The sequence below is a fragment of the Lichenostomus cassidix genome, chromosome 1, assembly GCF_008360975.1.
Source record: "Lichenostomus cassidix isolate B80296 chromosome 1, HeHo_3.0, whole genome shotgun sequence".
In the NCBI taxonomy this organism is placed as follows: domain Eukaryota; kingdom Metazoa; phylum Chordata; class Aves; order Passeriformes; family Meliphagidae; genus Lichenostomus; species Lichenostomus cassidix.
The window spans coordinates 114,354,004-114,375,039 of record NC_139479.1 but is presented as its reverse complement, the minus strand read 5'-3'; the positions used below and the strand labels follow the sequence as shown (position 1 = coordinate 114,375,039).

General features: G+C 51.6%; 2 protein-coding genes and 2 non-coding genes across 6 annotated transcripts; 1 reads left to right on the top strand and 3 right to left on the bottom strand.

The window, feature by feature from the left end:
* The first annotated feature begins 7,363 nt into the window (after window positions 1-7,363).
* SERPINH1 (serpin family H member 1) lies at window positions 7,364-13,809 on the top strand. 3 transcript variants are annotated; one of them, XM_085078100.1, is made up of 5 exons: window positions 7,364-7,519; window positions 10,130-10,743; window positions 10,982-11,080; window positions 11,451-11,683; window positions 11,824-13,809. In XM_085078100.1, exons 2-5 carry the CDS (start codon window positions 10,161-10,163, stop codon window positions 12,124-12,126), a joined length of 1,218 nt encoding a protein of 405 aa, XP_084934226.1. In that variant the 5' UTR covers window positions 7,364-7,519; window positions 10,130-10,160; the 3' UTR covers window positions 12,127-13,809. The 3 variants fall into 3 exon arrangements, with proteins under 3 accessions (XP_084934226.1, XP_084934234.1, XP_084934244.1); XM_085078108.1 differs by having other exon boundaries at window positions 7,376-7,519; window positions 10,127-10,743; XM_085078118.1 differs by lacking the exon at window positions 7,364-7,519 and adding an exon at window positions 8,859-9,008.
* Window positions 13,810-16,102: 2,293 nt separating this feature from the next.
* RPS3 (ribosomal protein S3) lies at window positions 16,103-21,036 on the bottom strand. The gene is made up of 7 exons (XM_085078133.1): window positions 20,903-21,036; window positions 19,964-20,094; window positions 19,763-19,856; window positions 18,887-18,981; window positions 18,150-18,337; window positions 16,827-17,023; window positions 16,103-16,171 (listed from the first exon to the last, which is right to left on the bottom strand). The coding sequence occupies exons 1-6, from the start codon at window positions 20,930-20,932 to the stop codon at window positions 16,830-16,832; spliced, it is 732 nt and encodes a 243-aa protein (XP_084934259.1). The 5' UTR covers window positions 20,933-21,036; the 3' UTR covers window positions 16,103-16,171; window positions 16,827-16,829.
* Window positions 17,342-17,489, bottom strand: LOC146445644 (small nucleolar RNA SNORD15). The gene has a single exon (XR_014855792.1). It is a non-coding gene; the product is annotated as a small nucleolar RNA SNORD15 (small nucleolar RNA).
* Window positions 18,463-18,609, bottom strand: LOC146445643 (small nucleolar RNA SNORD15). The gene has a single exon (XR_014855810.1). It is a non-coding gene; the product is annotated as a small nucleolar RNA SNORD15 (small nucleolar RNA).

Sequence of the window (21,036 nt, the reverse complement as noted above, 5' to 3'; positions counted from 1 at the left end):
AACAGAGTCCAGAAGATTTCAAAGACTGAATCCAAGCTGTTTGTACATGGCTGGGAAACATCCAGCACCCTCCTGAAGGGAATCAGGAGTGAAACAAGGATCCTCATTCATCTAAACCTCCTACCCCACATCTCCCAAGCACCTCTGCCCCAGGCTGAACAAGAGACCTTCTGTGCAGAGCCAAATCCAGCAGCACTGATGCCTCCTCCAGGGTTGGGAGCAGCCTGACAGATTCAGGGACTGTGCAAGAGATGTTCAATGTGCTGAGTGCTGGGCCAGGAGCTTGGATTGTGCTGCCTGGACAGGAGGCAAAGAGGAGGCTTCTTCATCTCTTCCCACTGTGGGAAGCATAATTTGGGCATCCACACTGGAGAATGGCATCGATTGTGGTCCCATGGGCTACACAAACACAAAGCACAGCCTGTTTCTGCCTGGAGTTTACAGCAGGCTAACCAGGAGCAGGGAGGGAAGACAAGGAATACAGAAGCTGCTCTGTGGCTCTGAGGACCTTCTGGCCAAGAGATCCATCTCTGTTGGATGAGACTGGAGCTGGGATAATCCCATACACAGCAGCTCCACATCCTGGGGTCCCAGCCCTCAGCACATTGTCAGTGCAGGGAGGGAGAAGATGCCTCTGGGACTCCCTATCAAGTCCTCAGCATCCCTGTAGAGAAGGAAAGCAGCACAAACCAGCCTGGCTCTGATTCTGCCCCAAACTCACCTTCTATACTTCAGTTTACCCAGCTCTTAAGGAGGACAATCAGCCTTGCCCAGCTTTATAAAATGCTAGGACATCTGCAGATGCAGATCTGATGAGTCTGCCCTGTGTGACTCAGCTGGCAGATCCCACCCAACAGCCACGGAGCTTCCCTTGCTCCAGGATCTGTATTTGCTGTTCTTAGTGCCAAGTGCTTGACTATTCCCAAAACTAAACATGCCTGCGAGTTTCTAGACCCATTTGGGAAGACCAGGAAAAAGTCTTTCTAGCTTCATTCTGAAATGGGAAACAGAAAAGTTCACTGGTCGATCCACAACTTTCCTCCCTGAAAGAAAAACGAAAAACTAAGAGTGGGTTTGGCTTCTAAAATTAACATAACTCTCCCTGACTGAGGAATGTGGCTCTGCAGTACCAGGAGCTCTGGCAGGACAGCGATGTGACCCTGGAAAAGTCTTTAATGTGTGGATGCAGCCTGTTGGGAGCTGGAATTAAATGTGAGAGGCTCCTTCTGCAGCTCCCGAGAGCAGGCGCTGCTCTGCAAGAATGCAGCAGGATTGCATCACGTGGGCTCCTTGAATTTTCCAGAAATCTGCCACCTCTTCCCTGCCAGGATTTTATGGGGAATCTACACAGTAGCTGGGAAAAACACACTGCAATTTTCTGCTGGCATATTTGAAGGCAGGAGTATTCAGGCTAAGTGTAGCTTGGGGGGTTTGATATGAGGACACAGGGAAGACGGATTCCTAAGGGTCCCTGGCCTTGGAGATACATCCTGGAGATACATCCTGGTCTCTTGCAGACACATCCAAAAGTGCCATGTTAGGGGTTATGGGATAAGCCCCTGACCCAATCTGAACCTATGGGAAAGGACATTTGCCTCCCAGGTGGGTGCATTTTGTCATCCCAAGCAAAGCTGCAGCAGCTCAGATCTGGACACAAACTGGTTTGGTCCCACCAGATCAGTCTAATGTCCCCAAGGTCCTTGGAAAACCGGGAAGGATGAGGCCCCTTCTCCTGTTTGGTTTTACACTAAAGGAGGAGAGATTTAGATTAGATATTGGCAAGAAATTGTTCCCTGTGAGGGTGGGCAGGCCCTGGCACAGGGTGCCCAGAGAAGCTGTGGCTGCCCCTGGATCCCTGGCAGTGTCCAAGGCCAGGTTGGACATTGGGGCTTGGAGCAGCCTGGGATAGTGGAAGGTGTCCCTACCTATGGCAGGGGTGGAACTGGATGATTTAAGATACCTCCCAACCTAGACCATTCTGGGATTCTGTGATTCCTGCTGTATCTCTCCGGGCAGCTTTTCTGCTGCCTCTGGAAGAGCAGAGAAGACAAAGAGGCTGCCAAGTCCCTTCCTAAGCATCCCTTTGCTTACATATCCCCAGCACGTGGCTGAGGAGAAGTGCACATGCTGTTTGTTCCTGCTGGGCCACTGCCCAGTGCTGAGCCCAGCATGTCCTTCCTGGCATTCACCTGTCCCCTCCTTCTTTCCTGCCTTAAAACTGCTGCACCAACCCCGCAAAGTGCACAAGGCAGCAAACCCAGCAGCTCCAGCCCTGTCCTGCACTCAGCCCCCTCATCCCTCTGGTGTCAACAGTGGCAGTTTTGGGGCTTGGCTTGTTGGGATCCTGATTCCCAACAAGGAAACGACTTTTAGGGACAGCAGTAGGGTTGGGGAGACAGGCAGCTGTGTGACACGCTTGCACCCACGAGCACACGCTGAGCCCACCCCGCCTCCCAGCCCTGAGCAGTGCTGTGCTGGAAGCAGAAGATTGGCTGGCTGAGGATCTCTCTCCAAGCCAGGGCTGGGTTTAGGGGCGTTTCTGTTCTCTCTGCTGGCTCCAGAATAAACGGTTTCCTTTTACATCCCAGTTTCCTCAGGAGAGGCTGAAACGCTGCTGTGCTGAGGGGGGAGTGTGTGGGGCTGAGCCTCCTCTCAGCTTCCCCCAAATGTGAAGGAGAGCCAGAGCCCAGACTTTTCACATTCCCATCCTGGAAAATGCCAGGAAGGGATGAGGGAGAGCTCATTGCAGCAGAGTGAACTTAGCTCTTAACAAGACTTCAAAGATTCCCCACCAGAGCTCCACACTGTCCAAAGCAGATCGACCAGCTGGGCCTTCTCTGCTTATATGTTGTAATAAAGGCTGAAAACCTGGACTTGGCACATTCCTTGCTGCCTGCTTCCAGTGAGGGAACTGAAGCTGCAGCATCCCAAAGCCCTGGTGCTCTCACAGCCTGCCCTTGAGATGGCCTGGTGGAGCTGACGTGGCTGACAAACCAACCACATGCTTTTCCTTCTGGCTGTTTTTTGGGAGGATCCAGCCAGTCCCAGCCACCACGAGGCAGAAGGGAGGGGTAAGGAGGGCACATCACCAGTGCAAGGTGCCTCATCTTAGAATTTAAGGTTGGAAAAGACCTCTAGGATCACTGAGTCCAAACATTAGCCTGGAAAGGGCATCCTGGAGTCCTCTTGGCTTGCCAAGACCCCAAACCAGAGTTCCTGCATCAGTGTAGAAGAGCACATGACCCCACAGACCTGTGGATCATCCCCAGGGATGCCAAATCCCTCCTGCCACATCCACAAGGATTCCATCTCCTCCTGCCCCAGCCCAGCTCCCAGGAAGCTGTGGGATGCAGGGGCTCACAATCCAACCTGCCATCACCCGTGCTGGCCTTCTGCTGAGGCCACACAGATGTCATTTTTTCCACCCAAAAGCACCAGAGGAATTCTGCCCCCCTGCCTCGCTGTGTTGGCTGGAAACCCTGTGGATTTTGAACTTTTCTCTGGGAGTATTAAACAGGGATTACAAACTGGGATCAAGGGACTCTCTCTCCGCTGTGCCCTGTGGGAAAGCTGCAGCTGCAGCCTCTCTAGCCTGTCCTCCCTTGTTTGTGCACCACGACATACCTGTGTGATGCCAGGGATGGGGAATTTGCTGCCTCCATGGCAATTAGGTCTTTTCCTCTTCCTTTTCCTCCTTCGCCACACCTGCTGAAGAAGCAAAAGGCAATCAGTGTTTGCAGAGGATCCACAGAATTTACGCCTTTAGGACACATAAACCCAGTGACCTCATGGCTAGCTCTGGGCACAGCAGGCTGGCACAGGGCACTTTGGCTCTCCCTGCTGCACTCCAGACAGGCCAGGGCAGGGATCCACGGGATGCAGCCTTTCAGCTCCACTGCCATCCTTTGTGTGCAGTCTGCTCACACAAAGCTGGACCCTCCCAGCTCCAGCCAAGCCAGACCTGGGCACGGCTGAGAGCCAGAGAGGGGGAAAAGGGCTGGGAATTCACTGGGGGGCTGCCAGCAAAGCCATGGCTCTGGGATGCCTGGGGCTGCACGAATGAGCTCACAGTGCCAAAGGAGGATGTGCGGGGGGAAATTAAAGCGCTGATCCCAAACTTGTCCTTGAACTGAGCCAGGAAGCAGAATTCCCCCAAAAGCTTTGAGTGTGGGAACCTGGAGGTCCCCTGGAGGGTCCCTGCTGAGGAGGAGCAGGCAAGCCCTGACTAGCTCTGGAGCAGAGAAGGATCCAGTGAGAGCTTAGGGCCCCTTCCAGTGCCTAAAGGGGGCTTATGAAAAAAAAAAACAGGGATTTTTTTGTAAGGGCAGAAAGTGACAGGACAAGGAGGAATGGCTTCCCACTGCCAGGGAGATACTGGGAAGGAATTATTCCCTGTGTGAGTGATGACACCCTGGCACAGGTTGCCCAGAGAAGCTGTGGCTGCCCCTGGATCCCTGGCAATGTCCAAGGCCAGGCTGGACAGGGCTTGGAGCAACCTGGGACAGTGGAAGGTCTCCCTCCCAGTGGCAAGGGGTGGAACTGGATGATTTTAAGGCTTTTCAGTGCTGACTCCAAGCATCCCTGCCCTCCTCAGCCATGATCCTGGAAAGCAGAAATCCTTCACCAGCACAGCCTCACAGCAGCTTAGAAGATGACAGACTGTCTCCGACACAGGAAAACAGGATGAGTCTCCTGGGTCACTGTAAGGTGAAAATGCAAACCTGCTGGAGTTTATATTTTAAAAGTCCTGTCCAAAGAACACAGAGTGTCTGCTTTCGTAGAAGTCAAACACTCCTTCAATAGATAATCAAGTGAATTAGTAACACTGCTTGAAACAAGAAGCCAAACAACAAGGGCAGCACCAATCTGGAGGTTTTATGGCTGGGCATGGATTGTTTGCCACAGAAGTGGGAGCTGGACTCCTGGTACAGTCAGATTTCACTGCTCTCCACCCCAGCAGCTCCTCCACACTCGTCCCAAGCACTGCAAGAACAGCCTGGAAAACTGGCAATCTCCCTCTGCTTTCTCAGGGGCAGTGGGATACACCCATCTCACAAAAACTCTGTATGGTTTTTAATCTAAGGTTCAGTGGATCTGCACTGCCCTAAACCCACGAAGTAAACCCATGCTGGAAATAACTCCAGACAAAAGAAACTCGAGTTTTGCCCCGCGCAAGTGCGGTTTGGAGGGGAGGAGCTGTTTGGAGGAGTGGATGTGGCTTTGTGGCAGCTGGAACTGCTCATTACAGAAGCGGAGGAGACGGAAGACGGCAACTCCCAGTTTGGCTCCCCCTCCCCAGTCCCCATCCCACCGCTGGAGGAGCTCCGACGTGGCACTGTGGGGGCTGGGAGTGCCTGCACAGCCTCAGCACACTTGGAAAGCTGGAGAGCAGCAGGAATCTTCCCCAGCAATGCAGAGCAGCCTGATTCCCAGAACTTTAGCCCTGGAAAAAACTGTTCACAGTCAAGATGAAGCTGTTTGCTGGTATTTTTGGTAGAATTTACTCATTTTCTGCATATTCACGTCCTAAAGCTCTGCAGGTTTTTTTGTGGCTCTTACCAAGTTGTATTGTAGAGACAGCAGGAATAGGTTGAAATACAAGCTTAAAAATCAGGAAAAATCTGAAATATCTTTACGCTGAGCTGCCAACCCTCAAACACAAAGAACTGTTTTTATTCTACTCCAAATCCCTGTTATTGAGGCATAGCCATTTCAAAGGACTGAAGGACAGAGTCCCCAGAATGTCAAAGGACTTTGGTGTTGGGAGGCAATGAAAGAAATCAAGATTAAAATTTTAGACTTTAGATTTCACTAGGAAGGGATGAAAAATCTTACATGGGAAGTAATTACACAGAAAGGTTTGAAGGTGGAGCAATTCAGAGTTTGGCAGTGAAAAGCAGCTGACAGTAGGAGTTTAAAGGAGCTTTTCTCATTTCTCAGCTGGCACAGGCTGATGGTACAGACCTGTAACATTTACCTCAGTACTGATGGTTTGATATCAGCAAATTCTAAAATTGTGCTATAAAAACCCTGGGACCCCATTGTTGATCATTTATGCAGACAAAAAGCAAAGCTAACTGCACCAAAATACACTAGTGTATAAAAACAGCTTGCTTAAGGTATTCCAAAGGTCTTTTTCCCACTGAATCCTTCCCTGAAGGGACCAGATCTCTAAACATCACTGAGCGCCAGGTTTGTTGCAGCTGGTGGAGATTTTTTTTACAGCAACGACTCAGAGATCTCTCTTTGTTTGAGGTGTGGAATATCTACTCATGTGGCACCATCTGAACTGTTCAGACGGAAGAAAAATGTCACTTTTTGATGCCATCTTCCACAATTGGTGGGCTGTGAAGGTGAATGGAAAGAGATGATTCCAAAGCAAGGAGCTTCCAAGACAACCAGAATATTCAAAGCCAGAAGAAAGAAATCAGATGCTGTTTTCTACAGCAGCAACAAGAGGCTGAGACTCCCATCCTCAGAGGGACGTGGAAAAACTTGCAGAGGCAAAATCAGGGGGAAAAATGAAATTACAGTGTGATTGAAAGGGAGACACACATCAGTTAAACAACGCAAGGATGCAGCATCCTTCTGCACATGTAACCATCCATGAGCTGGGTGGCACCTAGAATATCCCTGTATCCCAGATTGCCATGTAAACAATACCATGCTTGCTTAAGATGTGGCAGGGTTGAATCTGAGCTTCAACACTTGTGATTCAGCAGAAACCTCTCCATGGCACAGCTCCTCTGGGCAATCTGTGCCAGGGCCTTACCATCCTTACAGCCAGGAATTCCTTCCCAACACAGCATCTAACCCTGCCCTCTGGCAGTGCAAAGCCACTCCCTCTTGTCCTGTTACTCCATCCCTTGCCCAAGTCCCTCTCCAGCTCTCCTGGAGCCCCTTCAGGCACTGGAAGGGGCTCTGAGCTCTCCCTGGAGCTTTCTGTTGTCTCTTGGATGTCACCAATCAGGGTGACAGGATGAGACAGATGTTTAGCACTGACTGTCTGTGACTGCTCTGGCTGTGGCTGAAGGCCTCTCCACGACCCTTGACTTCATGGAGGGTGACAGCCCAGAAACACAAAAATAAACACATCACTACCTGCCTTTGGTGCCAACAACCATCCAGCTGCAGGAGATGCCGGGGCAGGGAGAGGATGGAAATGCGATGGACCTGAGCCCTGTACAAAGGCAAAAGCACGGTTTGGGCAGGGAATAGCTCCCCACATTGCTGCTGCAAGGCTGGGGACAGGCAGGGGCAGCTCCAGCCGGCAGCAGGAGGAGGGAGCACGTCCCCCCAGCCATCCTGACCCCCCTTCGGCGGCGCGGGGCCGGCATTCCCTGCCATTGGTGGCGGGCCGGGAAAGAGCGCGACGGATCCTCCCCTTCCTCTCCCTCCCCAAGCATTTTGAGAGGGTTTTCCCAACTTTCCAGAAGTTTCTCCCCGGCCCCTTATATACCCCTTCACGGGACCCGGAGGTGCACAGGGAGCTGAGCAAAGCTGTGTCCCGAGCCCGCAGGTAAGAGGGAGGCAGCCGGGGGACCCGGGCTGGCAGGGGAGTGACCGAGCTGAGATTGCAGCAGGGTGGGGGGACTTGGAGCCCCTGCATCCTCCTGGCTGGGTGGGAATTTTGGGGGGAGGGATATGGCATGGGAAAAGGGGGTGCGTGGAGGGTAGGCTGCTCTGGGGTGGGCAGAAGTGAGGGAAAGGGGTACGGGCTGTCCCATGAGCTGGCTTGGGTTTTTGAGAAAAGATATTAAAAAAATCCCCCCCATCACCTCCAGTTTGCAAGAGGTGGTCGCAGTGAAGCTGCAGGAGAAGCTTTCAGAGGGTGATGGAAAAAAGGGAAAAGAAAAGCGAAACTTTAGCTTGGTGTGAGTGAAATCCTCCAACCCTGGGAGCCTCCAGGACCCTGGGCACCATCCCAACACAGGAATGAGAGCTCTCCCTGCAGCCTCCTGCAACAGGACAATCTGACCCCTCCTTCTGCTGCCTTAACCAAGTGTCACATCCCTCTGGTGGCATGGAAGTGGCCTTTTGTTTGCGTGCCTCCGCCCTGCAGCTTTGTCCTGCTCCTGGGAGGAATCCAGCCCTCGGAGGGGTGCACAGCCAAATCCTGCCAGGAGAGCGGGTCCCCGGCAGCCCCAGAGAAGCCTGTGGAATGCCACGCTGGCACTGGGCGTCCCCTCGTTGTGGGAGCACAGGAGAGGATGTTGCTGGCTGTGCATTCCCCACATTCCCTCCATTTACACCCTGGGTTATGAATTCACCAATAATCGCCGCCGTAATCCAAGAATGGGCAAGATTTCTGTGTCTTGGGCTGCGTGACTCAGCACAGCCCAAATCTGCCGCCCAGCCCTGAAGTAATGAACCTTTTTTTAAGCTGAGGATGAAGAGGTGCAGGCCACCCCCTGGTCACAAGAGAACTACTCCATGTATCTGTTTTCTTTCAGAAAGAAAAAGGCAAACGTTGACCTCACTATGAAACAGTTTCAAGGTATCCTTAGAAATAAACGGGAAATAGAAAACCAGAAGGAGATCCCTAAGATTTTCAATGTTTGTCACCCTGGCTGCACTTTTTAAAAGAGTGTCGAGGGCAGTTTTGAGCCTGTTGCACAAATCTTTGCACTTCAGGCAGCCGGAATGGTTCTTTCCTTTAACAGAAGCCTTGCTCCCATAAAGGATTTTAGGTTCTAAATCACCTCCCTCTCTGAGGCTACGTAATTCCCACTCTGGCAAAGGGTCCCGGTGGAACTGCGCACTCTCTTGGCCTGGGGCTACGTGCTGCGTGTTTCCTTCCATATGTAATCCCAGCGGGCCCTTCGCTTCCTGCCGGCAATACTTTAACCCCGCAGCAGCCTTTCCCAGCCTTGCCCGGCCTCCCCATGCCAGGGGCAGCCCCTGAGGCTGGGCAGGAGCAGGGTGGGAGGAGAGGACCACCAAGGAACAAAACACAGCCCCAAAAGCTGGAGGTGGAATTTAAGGCCCGAGGATCTGCCAGCAGGAAGGTTTGCTGATGTGAAGGCAGGAGGGAGGGAAGGCGGGATGAGCTCCAAAGGGCTTCCAGGCACTTAGGATTGATTAGTCTGCATGTTTGCCAGAGCTGGGGGCTCAGAGCCCTTGCTGGGGATGCGTTCACCTACGTTAGGATGAGATCCATCCACCTAAGGCATGAACTGAAGGCTGTGCTGGGGAAAATGAGGGTACCCCAGCTCCCTCCCCCTCGGTACCTCCCCAGCAGGGCTGGACAGGCAAAACCAAGTCAAACAGAGCCGATCAGACAGTGTAGGATCTTCTCCAGGGGTGCCTCTGGCTTTACTTGATGGAAGCTCACGTGCTCCATCTAGTGCCAAAGAAGCTGAGGATTTGGGGCCCGGGCTGGGGTCCCCAGAGAGGACAGTCCTTGCCTTACAGTGCCTGCAATAGCCTTTGGATCAAGGGACAACACTGTGCTGTGTGGCTCCTGGGCAGCACAAATATCCTGTTTTCAGCTTTTCCTGGTCTGAGCAGAGCTTTATCCTGCTCTGGGGACAGAGTCATGGAATGGCTTGGCTTGGAAGGGAACTTAAAGCCCACCCAGTACCACCCCCTGCCATGGGTAGAGACACCTTCCACTATCCCAATTTGCTCCAAGCCTCATTCAAACTGGCCTGGGACACTTTCAGGGATCCAGGGGCAGCCACAGCTTCTCTGGGCACCCTGTGCCAGGGCCTCCCCACCCTCACAGGGAATAATTTCTTCCCAATATCCAATCTAACCCTGTCTTCTTTCAGTTTCAAGCCATTCCCCCTTGTCCTGTTGAGATCACATCAGAAATATCTGTTGCTACATTGCCTGGCCCCTCTTTGAATCATTCACTGTACATTAACATTGCAATATAGGGAAGCTGCTGAGGAAGGAAGCTGTCATTCCAAATGCACAGGCTCTGATTGCCAGGGTGCAGCCTGCACTCCTAAAGATTCACTGTTGCTCAGGGTGGACTTGGGATGGCTGCACTCCGATGAAGCGCTGGTGCAATGTCACTGTCACTGGAGCCAAGCAGCTGGTTTCTCTGCAAGAGCCCCTGGGATCTGTGAGCACTCCAGGAAGGGTTGGAATCGTGCTGATGGGGAGTTTTCTTGCCCAGCAGGTCCTGGGAGGCACCGGGTGCTGCTGAAGCCATGTGGATTATCCTGGGGCTGGCCCTCCTGGGCCTCGCTGCAGCCGTGCCCTCAGAGGACAGGAAGCTGAGCGACAAAGCCACCACGCTGGCCGAGCGCAGCACCACGCTGGCCTTCAACCTCTACCATGCCATGGCCAAAGACAAGGACATGGAGAACATCCTGCTGTCCCCCGTGGTCGTGGCCTCCTCCCTGGGGCTGGTGTCCCTCGGGGGCAAGGCCACAACGGCCTCGCAGGCCAAGGCGGTGCTGAGCGCCGACAAGCTGAATGACGACTACGTGCACAGCGGGCTGTCCGAGCTCCTCAGCGAGGTCAGCAACAGCACCGCCCGCAACGTCACCTGGAAGATCGGCAACCGCCTCTACGGCCCGGCCTCCATCACCTTCGCCGAGGACTTCGTCAAGAACAGCAAGAAGCACTACAACTACGAGCACTCCAAGATCAACTTCCGAGACAAGAGGAGCGCCCTCAAGTCCATCAACGAGTGGGCAGCCCAGACCACGGATGGGAAGCTCCCGGAGGTCACCAAAGATGTGGAGAAAACTGACGGGGCCCTCATTGTCAATGCCATGTTCTTCAAGCGTAAGTTGTACTTTCAGTTCTTGGTATGAGTGACCCAAAATCTCCCCTGAGCCAATAAAAAGAATTGTGGAATGGTTTGGGTTGGGAGGGGCTTTATAGATCATCTAACAGCCCAAAGGGAAGGTGGACAAATCCTAGGTCCACTGGAGGCAGCTCTTTGTCAGTGGCTGGGAACTGTGCATGGAATTACCACCCATTCCCTTTTCTTACAAGCTGTGTTTTTCTCTCCCTCCTGCAGCTCACTGGGATGAGAAGTTCCATCATAAGATGGTGGACAACCGTGGCTTCATGGTGACCCGTTCCTACACCGTGGGAGTGCCCATGATGCACCGCACAGGTGAGTGGGAAACCTCATCCCCAGCCAAGACCTGCTGGAGTTGGGATTGTTGTTCTCCATTACCCAGATTTCCACCAGCTACTTCAAAGATTATTCTGCCTCATGGGAGAGAACAAAGCAGGGAAGTGTTTGTTCTGCTGCTTTAGTCTCTCTGAGAACAGAGAGAATCCATGTTTACCATGGGGTGCTTGGCTGTTGGGACCAAATCCTGGCTCATCACACAAATGAGAGCCACAGCCAACTCTGGTAACGCTGGGCCAGTTCCCGAAAGGGTGTTCAGACTCACTTCTCCTCCTGCTCAGGGAAATCCTAGGCTGAATTCACTTTGCCTCTGCGCCACATCTCACCATTTCCTACTTCTGGTTTCTAGGTCTCTACAATTACTACGACGATGAGACAGAGAAGCTCCAGGTGGTAGAGATGCCACTTGCTCACAAGCTCTCCAGCATGATCTTCATCATGCCAAACCACGTGGAACCACTGGAGAGGGTAGAGAAACTGCTGAACAAGGAGCAGCTGAAGACCTGGGCTAGCAAGATGAAGAAGAGATCAGTGGCCATCTCGCTGCCAAAAGTTGTCCTGGAAGTCAGCCATGACCTTCAGGTAAAGAAGGTCCTAAAACAGTTGGGCCTTTGGGATGGGAGGGAAGACAGTGGGTGATGGGTTATCCATGCCTGCTGTCCCTCTTCCCTCTTGCACTGTGCCATCTCTGGGAGGATTGCTGACCTCTTTTCTCCTCCTAGAAACACTTGGGTGGTCTGGGCCTGACAGAAGCCATTGACAAAACCAAGGCTGACTTGTCCAAGATCTCTGGCAAGAAAGACCTTTACCTGTCCAACGTGTTCCACGCGGCGGCTCTGGAATGGGACACGGACGGGAACCCCTACGACGCTGACATCTACGGCCGAGAGGAGATGAGGAACCCCAAGCTCTTCTATGCTGACCACCCCTTCATCTTCATGATCAAGGACACTAAAACCAACTCCATCCTCTTCATTGGCAGGCTTGTGAGGCCCAAAGGCGACAAGATGCGCGATGAGTTGTAGCTGGGTTTGGTTTGGTTGGGGTTTTTTTTTCCCAGAGCTTTGGTTTGTGTGTGTTTTTAGGGGGGGATTTTGACAAATGGGAAACACTATTTTGTATCCTTCTCGAACCATGGGTGCTATTCAGACCAGGGTGCATTGTGAGGAGAAACCAGCATACACTTTACCTCACCCCAAAATCCGGATTGCACAAACCCACCTCCAGAGAGGGGCAGGGGAGCCTGGCACCAGAGGGTCACCAGCAGTCAGCTGAGGTGGCCAGGTTGCAGCTGATCTCCTCCCTGCACTAGTTAAGCTTCCTGTTCAGTTCCTTGCTGCTCCACCAGCCTTGCCAAGGCACCACCCTCCCATCCCAAAAGCTTCCATCCCACTGCACGCTTAGCACTGCTGCTTTGCTCCTGCTTGGATGCCCTGTGGCACCACTCCAGAGCTGCTCCCTGCTTCTCTCTTCTCTCTCTAGGGGTGTGTTAGAGCACCAAGGGCCAGCTGTGCACTCCAGGGCCCTAGAGCAGAGCAGGAGGCAGCATGGGAGAATGGAGATTATATGGAGCTGTGCCCTTCTGTTGTGCCTATTCCTGTACACTGCGCTGGATGCTTCAAACACAGGAGCTCCTTAGGTAGAGCATCAAAGCCAAGAGCAGCTTGGATCAACACTTTATGGAGAATTAAGGGACTTAGGGGTGTCAGGGAGAGGCCAAAGGGCAGCTGGGGCTTCCAGAAAGGGAAACCTGAGGTCCCTTCAACACTCCACCCCTTGAGATCACTGAGGGGCTAATACCTGTAAACAGGCAATTGTACCAGGCAGAGAAATCACTTCTCTCGGAAGAGCTCTGCATCAGCCTCTAGGGCTGGGAAAGACTCCATTCCCACTGCCAGGGCTCTCCCAGTTTGGACCAGAGCTGGTTCTGATCAGCTCCTTTTGGAACTGACCCAAGGCACTCCTGGCTGGCTTCTCACATAGAGATGGAGCAGGTTCACCTCCACTTTCTTGCTTAATTAAACACAAAGCTTTAGCGCTGCCATTACCTGACTTCCTAATTATGCTGTGCTGAAGCTCCATGGTACTTTAGCTCCCTGTCTGCTGACCTGGATAAGGGCATCCTGAAAAACAAAGGTATTTATAGTTATATTTATATCTGGTAATTAGCAAGTTTCACAGCCTGATCCAGGCTATTCCTAACTTCTATTCATGGGATATCATCAGGTTAATAGTATTTAAAGAAGTAGCTGATGTTATCCCAGGAGCATTGCAGCACTTGCCACGCACTGAGAGACACCACAAGGCAAATAATGAGATTATTGAAATGAGGAAAATCTCTGCATCCCAATGGAATTGCCAGTTCTCTGAGGCCAGCATGGAGCAACTACACGGCTTTGCTTTATCTCCCTGCCAATTTTCCTTGCTGACATAGAAGCCCAATACTGCATATTCCCAGGTGCTGGGAGGCAGGAGGCAATCCCAGGGATGTCCCCAAATGTGGGACATTCCCCGGTGAACCAGCACACTGAACCCACACACAGAACATTCTGGAGGCTGGGCTGGGGGGTGGGCAAGGCAAGAACACACTGTGGGATATTGTGAATAATTTGCATCATGTGGATGCAGATGTCTGGTGGCTTTTATTGTCTGTTCTTGTACCACATAATGACAGTTTAATTTTGCAATAAAACTTTTTCAATGAAAAAGCCAGAGTCACTCCCAGACTAAAACTTAGGGAGGCTCCTTGCTATCCTTCAATCCACGACACCTTAATGTGACAATTACAGACAACAATTACACCTAAAACACAGTAAGAGATTAATTCCTGTGGCATGTCAATCATGAGAAAGGAACTCTTAGCAGCTTTTCCTTTCATTTTTTCATCCTGAAACTCCAAATATCCAAAACCTTTAATGCTCCACAGGTAAAGGACCAACTGCCCTGTCCTACAGTGCCATTTAGCAGTAGGAAAAGTCAGCTGTCAGCCACATGGACCAGCCTTTCTGACCCTCCAAACCAAAATTCCTCCAGGTGGGACCCACTCTAGGGAAATAGAGGAACAAAAGAAACTACAGGCACTTGCACCATAGGTGTGGCCGTTGAGATAAAGATGCCTTTCCCAGGTGGAAAATCCAGTAGTGTCAGACCCTGCTGGAAAGGGATGAACCTTCTGCCACTCATCACAAGCAAAACTAAAGGCACAGACATGTCCCCTTTGCCCTGTGCCTGGGCTGGGCAAGCACACACATCCCTATGGAACTCCTCCCAGACTGGAAGAGCACCAGGTGCTTCCTGTCTTTCACTAAATGGGAATTAGTGAAGCCATCTCCAGCACCAACCACAGCAGGAACATCATCAGCCTGGAACAGCAATATTGAAAATAAGTTAAAAGCTTTCCAGAGTTCCTGAGCTCATCCCACTTCTAGCACATCTTCCTTGGCTTTTGTCCAAGGGAAAAACCAAAAAAATACAGAGAACTGAACAAGCTCCCTCCTCCTCTGGAGCTTCTTCAAAGAGCTCAGGGTGGTGGAAAACTCCAACCAAGGCACATTGAAAAGGTGTTTAAATGTGCTCAGACTGGTTTGGGTTGTGAGGGACCTTAAAGCTCATCCAGTGCCACCCCCTGCCACGGGTAGAGACACTTTCCACTATCCCAGTTTGCTCCAAGCCCTGTCCAGCCTGACCTTGGACACTGCCAGGGATCCAGGGGCAGCCACAGCTTCTCCAGCCAACCTGTGCCAGGGCATCACAGGGAAGAATTTCTTCCAAATATCCCATCTATCCCTGTCCCCTGGCAGTGGGAAGCCATTCTGTGTCCTGTCCCAAGTTCCTCTCCAGCTGTCCTAAAGCCTTCTCCCCACTACTTTCACATCTTTTGATTCTACCAGTGATCACCACTGAGATTAACAGGATAATGGACAAGGTTGTGGGCTTTTAACCAGGAAAAAGCAGAGCAATCTCCAGGAAATCCAGCCCTCCCGGGGAGGCAGCAGGAGAAATTTCTAACCATCACCATCTAGCACACTGGAATGTTTAAAGAATTTAGACAACATGCAAAGCTGTGACTCTATTGCTTGAGATCTTTGCCACTTTCACACAGTTCCTGCTCCTATGATCTGACAGAGCTGTTCCTGCCATCTTCTGCATTTTCAGATTATTCCTAAATTCAAATTTGTATTAAAAAACTAATGTTGGCATTAGTCTAATATTTATATGAACTATTAAAAACCTTCGCACTCACTGATGTGCACAGAAACCTCAGATCAGACCAACACCCTGAGAAGGCAAATCTTGTTTCTGAAACTCAACCAGATTCCCAGGCGTGCCAGAGAACCTGGGAGCAGGAAGGCTAAGGTTCCCTAGACAGACCAGTTCCTGACACTACCACTTTGAAATTCCAGTTCCTAAGCTGCCAGCCTAGATTCTGCAGAGAAACCTCCTGAAAATGGAAATGTGGATGTGAAAGCTATTCCTGAACAACGTTTGCAGCAATAAATAGGCTTTGAACTCCTCAGGATGTGAATCCCTTGATCCTGCACATAGATAGTCTCCTATGATGTGCCTGTCTCTTCCCATTCCTGCAACAGACTTCCACCAGATGTTTCCACCTCACAGCTTAGGACAGAAGGTTTGAAATCCAGAGTGTCATTTCTGGTCTCACCCCACAAATCAACACCTTAAGTTACTTGACTTTAACAAGAGCTGCATTTGCCTGGATATTGCCAAAAAAGCTCCCCCTTCTGGACACCTGGGATAAAGGACTGGGATGTAGGGAATAGCCACCAGTATGTTATTCATGACCCTCTAATAGGGGATTGCTGCTCCAGCTCTACATGGGTATCAATTTGTCTGGACCCAAGTTCACTCCAGAAGGGGAACACAGCAACAGAATTCCTTCCATACCAAAGGTGGGAGAAAAAGGTCTTCCTGGAGTATGTTTTGAGAAAATAAAAAGGAAACCAAAAGGGAAAAAAAAAGAAAAAGCACCTTCACAAACACTGTCTTTTGTGATTTTATTAAGAGATGTTTTCAGGACAGACAAGCTTCTGGTTGCAGTTGTCACAAACCCTACAACGAAAAACAAAACACTCAGTGAGCTGGGGGCAAACTCTTTTCCACAACCATTCTCCTACCCCAAACAAAGAACAAACCAAGCTTTTCAATAAACTGCATCTCTCACTTCCTGCTTTTTGGCCAACGATCCCCCTCTTTCCCACTGAGGCAGTTCTTGCCACTCAGATTCCTTGACAGAGCTTCAAGTTGTGATTACTTCCTTACAAAAGTAGCCTACAAATTGTTCTCAAGTGGCTTCTAAGACTATCCAAAACTGCATCCTGGGGCAGGGGGGACATAGGATAGAAAAATGAGAAATACATTCCCTGTGCTGTCAGCTGGTACAATGCTAACTCATCCAAGGCACCCAACCCTTCTCAAGCAAGTCTCTTAAAGTCACTCCAACTTAGTGATCCAAGGTCCCTAAATCCATGCTGTAAACACAACATGGAACAGGGCATGTGGACAGGGATATTCCCTTTCAGATCCACTGTTCTGAGCTGCTCTGCCACATGCCTTGAACCCTGGCTCCTTCCTCAGTGCTCAAACCCAACCCTGGTCACTGCGCTGGGTACAAGGCAGCAGCTTGTCTTCCAAAATCCCAGCTGCCTGGCTCCTTTCCCACATGGATCTTCAGCACACCTCCCTCCCACTGCTCCCAGGCACTTACCCCTCAGGCAGTGGGCACTGGCTGAGGCATGGCTGGCTGTTCTGGTTTGCCACCTTTCTGCTCTGAAATGGGGGTGGTGGGCAAAATCTCTTCTTTGGGTTCCACGATGCTGACGTGGTCTGGCAGAGGCTTTTTGGGGCCAATCTTTCCACTGGGGTCCCAAGGCAACATAATCTTTACTTTGATTCCCAGTACTCCTGCAGAGTGACAGGACAACAAGGACACAAAACAGATCAAGCACCAAGGTTACAAAGTATCTCTCTGCACACAAAAAGATTTGCTGATGACACTGTAACACAGACATGCTATAGATTAAAAATTCAATTATTGTGAATTTACATCAGTGTTGTAATTTCATGCAATTTAAAGCTGGATATCCAGTTTTCTAACTCACTGTCTTTGCTGACTGCAGCCTGGGACTGCAGTTCTACCCTCAACTCATTCTAAGCCTGGTTTTCGACTCTGTCCTCTTCCTCAGCTCATTTTCCTAGGAAATTCCGCTGGTTTTCTGCATCCCTTCTCAGACAAATGCCTCTAAATCATCCAATGAGCAGGACATCCTGGCCAAGGCAGCCTTAGCACAGCACCACAGAACGTGGCACAGGGCAGGCTGCAATGACACAAGGATGTCCCTTCTGACTCGTCATCGTATCATCACCGAAGGGAAGGTGGAGAACAGCTTTGGCTGACTTGGTGTCCCTACACCAGGAATTCTGCAATTAATTAACCCTAAGCCAGTTAAGACACACAAGTCATTTGTGTTTTACCAGGAAGGAAGACAGGTGCAAGCAGGTTTAGCTGGGAAGACTGTCTGACACTTGTAGCACCCCTGTTCTCTGCCCATCCTGAGGAGTCAGGAAAACCAGAATCCCAACTGCCAACAGTTCCCAAACCCTGCCAACAGGCACTTCATCTGGAAGGCCCCAGGACACAAGTGAGAGTGTCTGGAAAATCTACAGCCTCATTCCCAACTGGAAACATTCAAATCCCACCAGCAGAGAAGCAGATGACCCAGTATGACCACACTGGCTGCTGAATGCCCCTTCACTTCCCATTCTCAAATGCACTTCTACTTTAGATGTAATGTTCAAATCCCACAGTGAGAGTTCAGTTGCAAAAGCCCAAGAAAACAACATCTGAACATCCACAGCAGCACAACTGAGCCACTCTGCAAGATCAGCGGTGCATCAAAACCATGTGAGTTTCACCCCACAGGTGCCTGCAGGAAACCTCCAACCTGCAGGAATGGGATGCCAGGAGTTGAGACTTTTTGTCTCTGAAGCTCCAAGGAGCTGCAAAGGGATTTGCATGCCAGGCACTCACCCTGCCGGAGTAGGACGTGACGCACGGCTGTGTCCACGTAGTAATTCACTGGGTCCCCACTGTGGATCATCAAGCCATCCACAAACTTCATGGATTTGGCCCGCTGACCTCGGAGTTTGCCGGACACAACGACCTCACAGCCCTTGGCCCCGCTCTCCATGATGAAGCGGAGCACACCGTAGCAGGCTCTGCAGGGAGAGGACAGCCACGCCATGAGCCCACTCTGCCACACCCACAGGGCTCCCTAGAGGGATTTTACCAATTTTTACAATTCCAATTTCACTTTTGTGTGTCAGGAGTGCAGCTCCCCATCCCTTCTCAGACAAATGCCTCTAGATCATTCACTGGTGACAGGAGGCTGCTGGTGGAGGACCTCCCGCAGCACCACAGAACATGACACTGCAGAGGCACCATCACCAGAGCCACCCGCTTCTGACTCGTCATCGTCTCATCACCGAGGGGATGGCAGAGCAGGGCCACTGCCACCTGACCCACAAGGCCTGAATGGTGTTTGCTTCACTCCTCCACCCATTTATTCCCAAAGGAACACGTGCAGCTTCATGCCAGACAGACAACCTGCAATCTGTCCTACTGCAAGACTTCAGAAGTAACTGTGTACTGATCAAGAAAGTTTCAGTGCAGCCTTATCAAGTTAAATCTTTAAACTGCAGAGGAGTTGTTTCTTGGGAATGGTACTGGAATCCACACCTCCCCCACACCCAGGCTGCTGTACTCACCTGCGCACAGCCAGCCCTCCCAGGAGCTTGTAGCGCAGGGACTCGGCCTGGGCAATGGCACACAGACCCCTCGTGGCCACCTTCTCGGCGTAGAGCTGCACAGGACAGAGGCACACTCACAACAGGGCTCTTTTCCAAGTCAATCATACAATCACAGCATGGTTTGGGTCGGAAGGATCATCCAGTTCCCACCCCTGCCATGGGCAGGAACACCTTCCATTATCCCAGGCTGCTCCAAGCCCTGTCCATCCTGGCCTTGGACACTGCCAGGGATCCAGGGGCAGCCACAGCTTCTCTGGGCACCCTGTGCCAGTGCCTCCCCACCCTGACTGCAAATTTAACCTTTACTTTAGCAGAACACAGGAGCTTCATTCTGCTCTATGTTCAGTCCTCTACATTCAGCCAAGTTAATACGTTCACCTTTATCCTACACTCCTTTAACTGTATAATGTGATCCAGCAGCACCAGCCAAGCTGGAATAAATCAGCACCACCCCAGAACGCAGATTCTGCCTCCCTCCCTAATTTATTTTAGAGTAAGGAACTAGTAAGAGCAGCAGATTTCATGGAATAGAACCACAGAATCCTTTGGCTCGCATGGACCCTTTAAAAGACACCTAGTACAACCTTCTCCTGGGAAAACATCCCAAACATTAAGTATCAAAACTTACTGGTGTGTCACTTAACTTTCTTTCTATTTCTCCAAAAACCTTCTGCACCAGAAGGGTTTCTGCGTAAATTATTTTGTATTTCAGTACAAGAATATTTTTGAGAACAGGTAACACATGGCCCAAGTTATCTTGACACCACTTTTCAGCAGACACCATCCTGCCACCACAAATCCAACTGCACCTCCCAGCTCCTGAGGCAGTTTTACCTCCACGCTTCCCTCGGGGAATCCAAACCTCTTCTGCACCACAGCTGTCAGCTCCCGGATCCGGCGTCCCTTCTCGCCCAGGACATTCTGAGTTCTGGGGGAAAACAAGTACAGGACAACTGAGAAAACTGTCCCCAGGAGTGACACTGGAACCATCCCAAAGAGCTTCCAGAGCATCTCAGCTCAGGAAGGCTGAGTTACCTGGTGGCAAGGATAATAATCTCAGTCCTGGTCGGAGTGACCCGAACTTCAACTCCAGAGTACCCATCCTCAGCCAGCTCCCGAGTCAGGAACTCATTCAGCTCAGCTTTGAAGATTCCATCAGCGACAAACTAAAAGACAAATGGACTAAGTCAAGCTCCTGTCACACTCTGAGTTTGGGTGCCATTCACCCAAATTCATCCTGCAGCCTGACAGTCTCTCCCCACAGCATCACCCCACTCTGGGAGGAATCACAGAATATTTTGAGTTGGAAGAGATTCACAAGGAACACCAAGTCCAACTTCTACGTGAACAGCCCAAGGACTGAACCAAAAGCCTGGCGTTATTAGCACTGTGCTCTGCTCAACTGAGCCAACCTCAGGGTGCAGCAGTCGGGAAAAATGGAAGCATCTCCCCTGAAGTTCCCAGAAATAATTCACTCCTACCAGGAGCCTACACAACTACTGCCTGGCCACAGCCACCGTTCTCGCTGGGATCACAGCTCTCTGCTATAATTCATTAGTAATTTAAGGGAATCAACTTAAGGGAATCAATCCCCTTCCCAGCCCCACAGGCAGCTGCTGCTGGGCCTGCTGACAGCCCAAACCTCTTCCCTCCCATGACAGGCAGCGCCCCGCGCCCGCGCAGCGGGGTAGCCACTGACCGCCAGCTCTCCCCACTGACCAGCGAAGGGAAAACCCCTCAAATCCCGGCTCCCCGCGCCGCTCCGCGCCCCTCAGCGCAGCCCCGCGCGGCTCTGGGGAAGCGCTCCCTCCATCCCGCCGCCATGTTCCCTGCCGGGCCCCGCGCGAATCCGCCGCCATCCTCCCGCCTCCGGCGCCGCTCCCCGCCCTGCCGCCGCCCGCCGGCTGCCGGGGCCGCCCCGGGCGATGCGGCAGCGCCCCGCGATCGCGGGCGATCCGTGCCGGCCGCGCTCACCTTGCGCTTCTTGGAGATCTGCACCGCCATGTTGAGCCGCGGCCCGGCGGAAAGGAGGGAGCTGGCCCCGCGGGCGGCGCTATATCCGCCTTCCGCCGCGCCCCATTGGCTCGCCGCTGTCAGGTGTGTCAGGT

Coding starts and splice junctions, on each gene's coding strand:
- RPS3 (XM_085078133.1), bottom strand. CDS start 20,932: ATGGCGGTGCAGATCTCCAAGAAGCGCAAG. Junction 19,857..19,963: donor ATTATTATCCTTGCCACCAG/GTAACTCAGCCT, acceptor GTTTTCCCCCAG/AACTCAGAATGTCCTGGGCG. Junction 17,024..18,149: donor TCACGTCCTACTCCGGCAGG/GTGAGTGCCTGG, acceptor GTCACTCTGCAG/GAGTACTGGGAATCAAAGTA.
- SERPINH1 (XM_085078100.1), top strand. CDS start 10,161: ATGTGGATTATCCTGGGGCTGGCCCTCCTGGGCCTCGCTGCAGCCGTG. Junction 10,744..10,981: donor CAATGCCATGTTCTTCAAGC/GTAAGTTGTACT, acceptor TCCCTCCTGCAG/CTCACTGGGATGAGAAGTTC. Junction 11,684..11,823: donor AAGTCAGCCATGACCTTCAG/GTAAAGAAGGTC, acceptor TTCTCCTCCTAG/AAACACTTGGGTGGTCTGGG.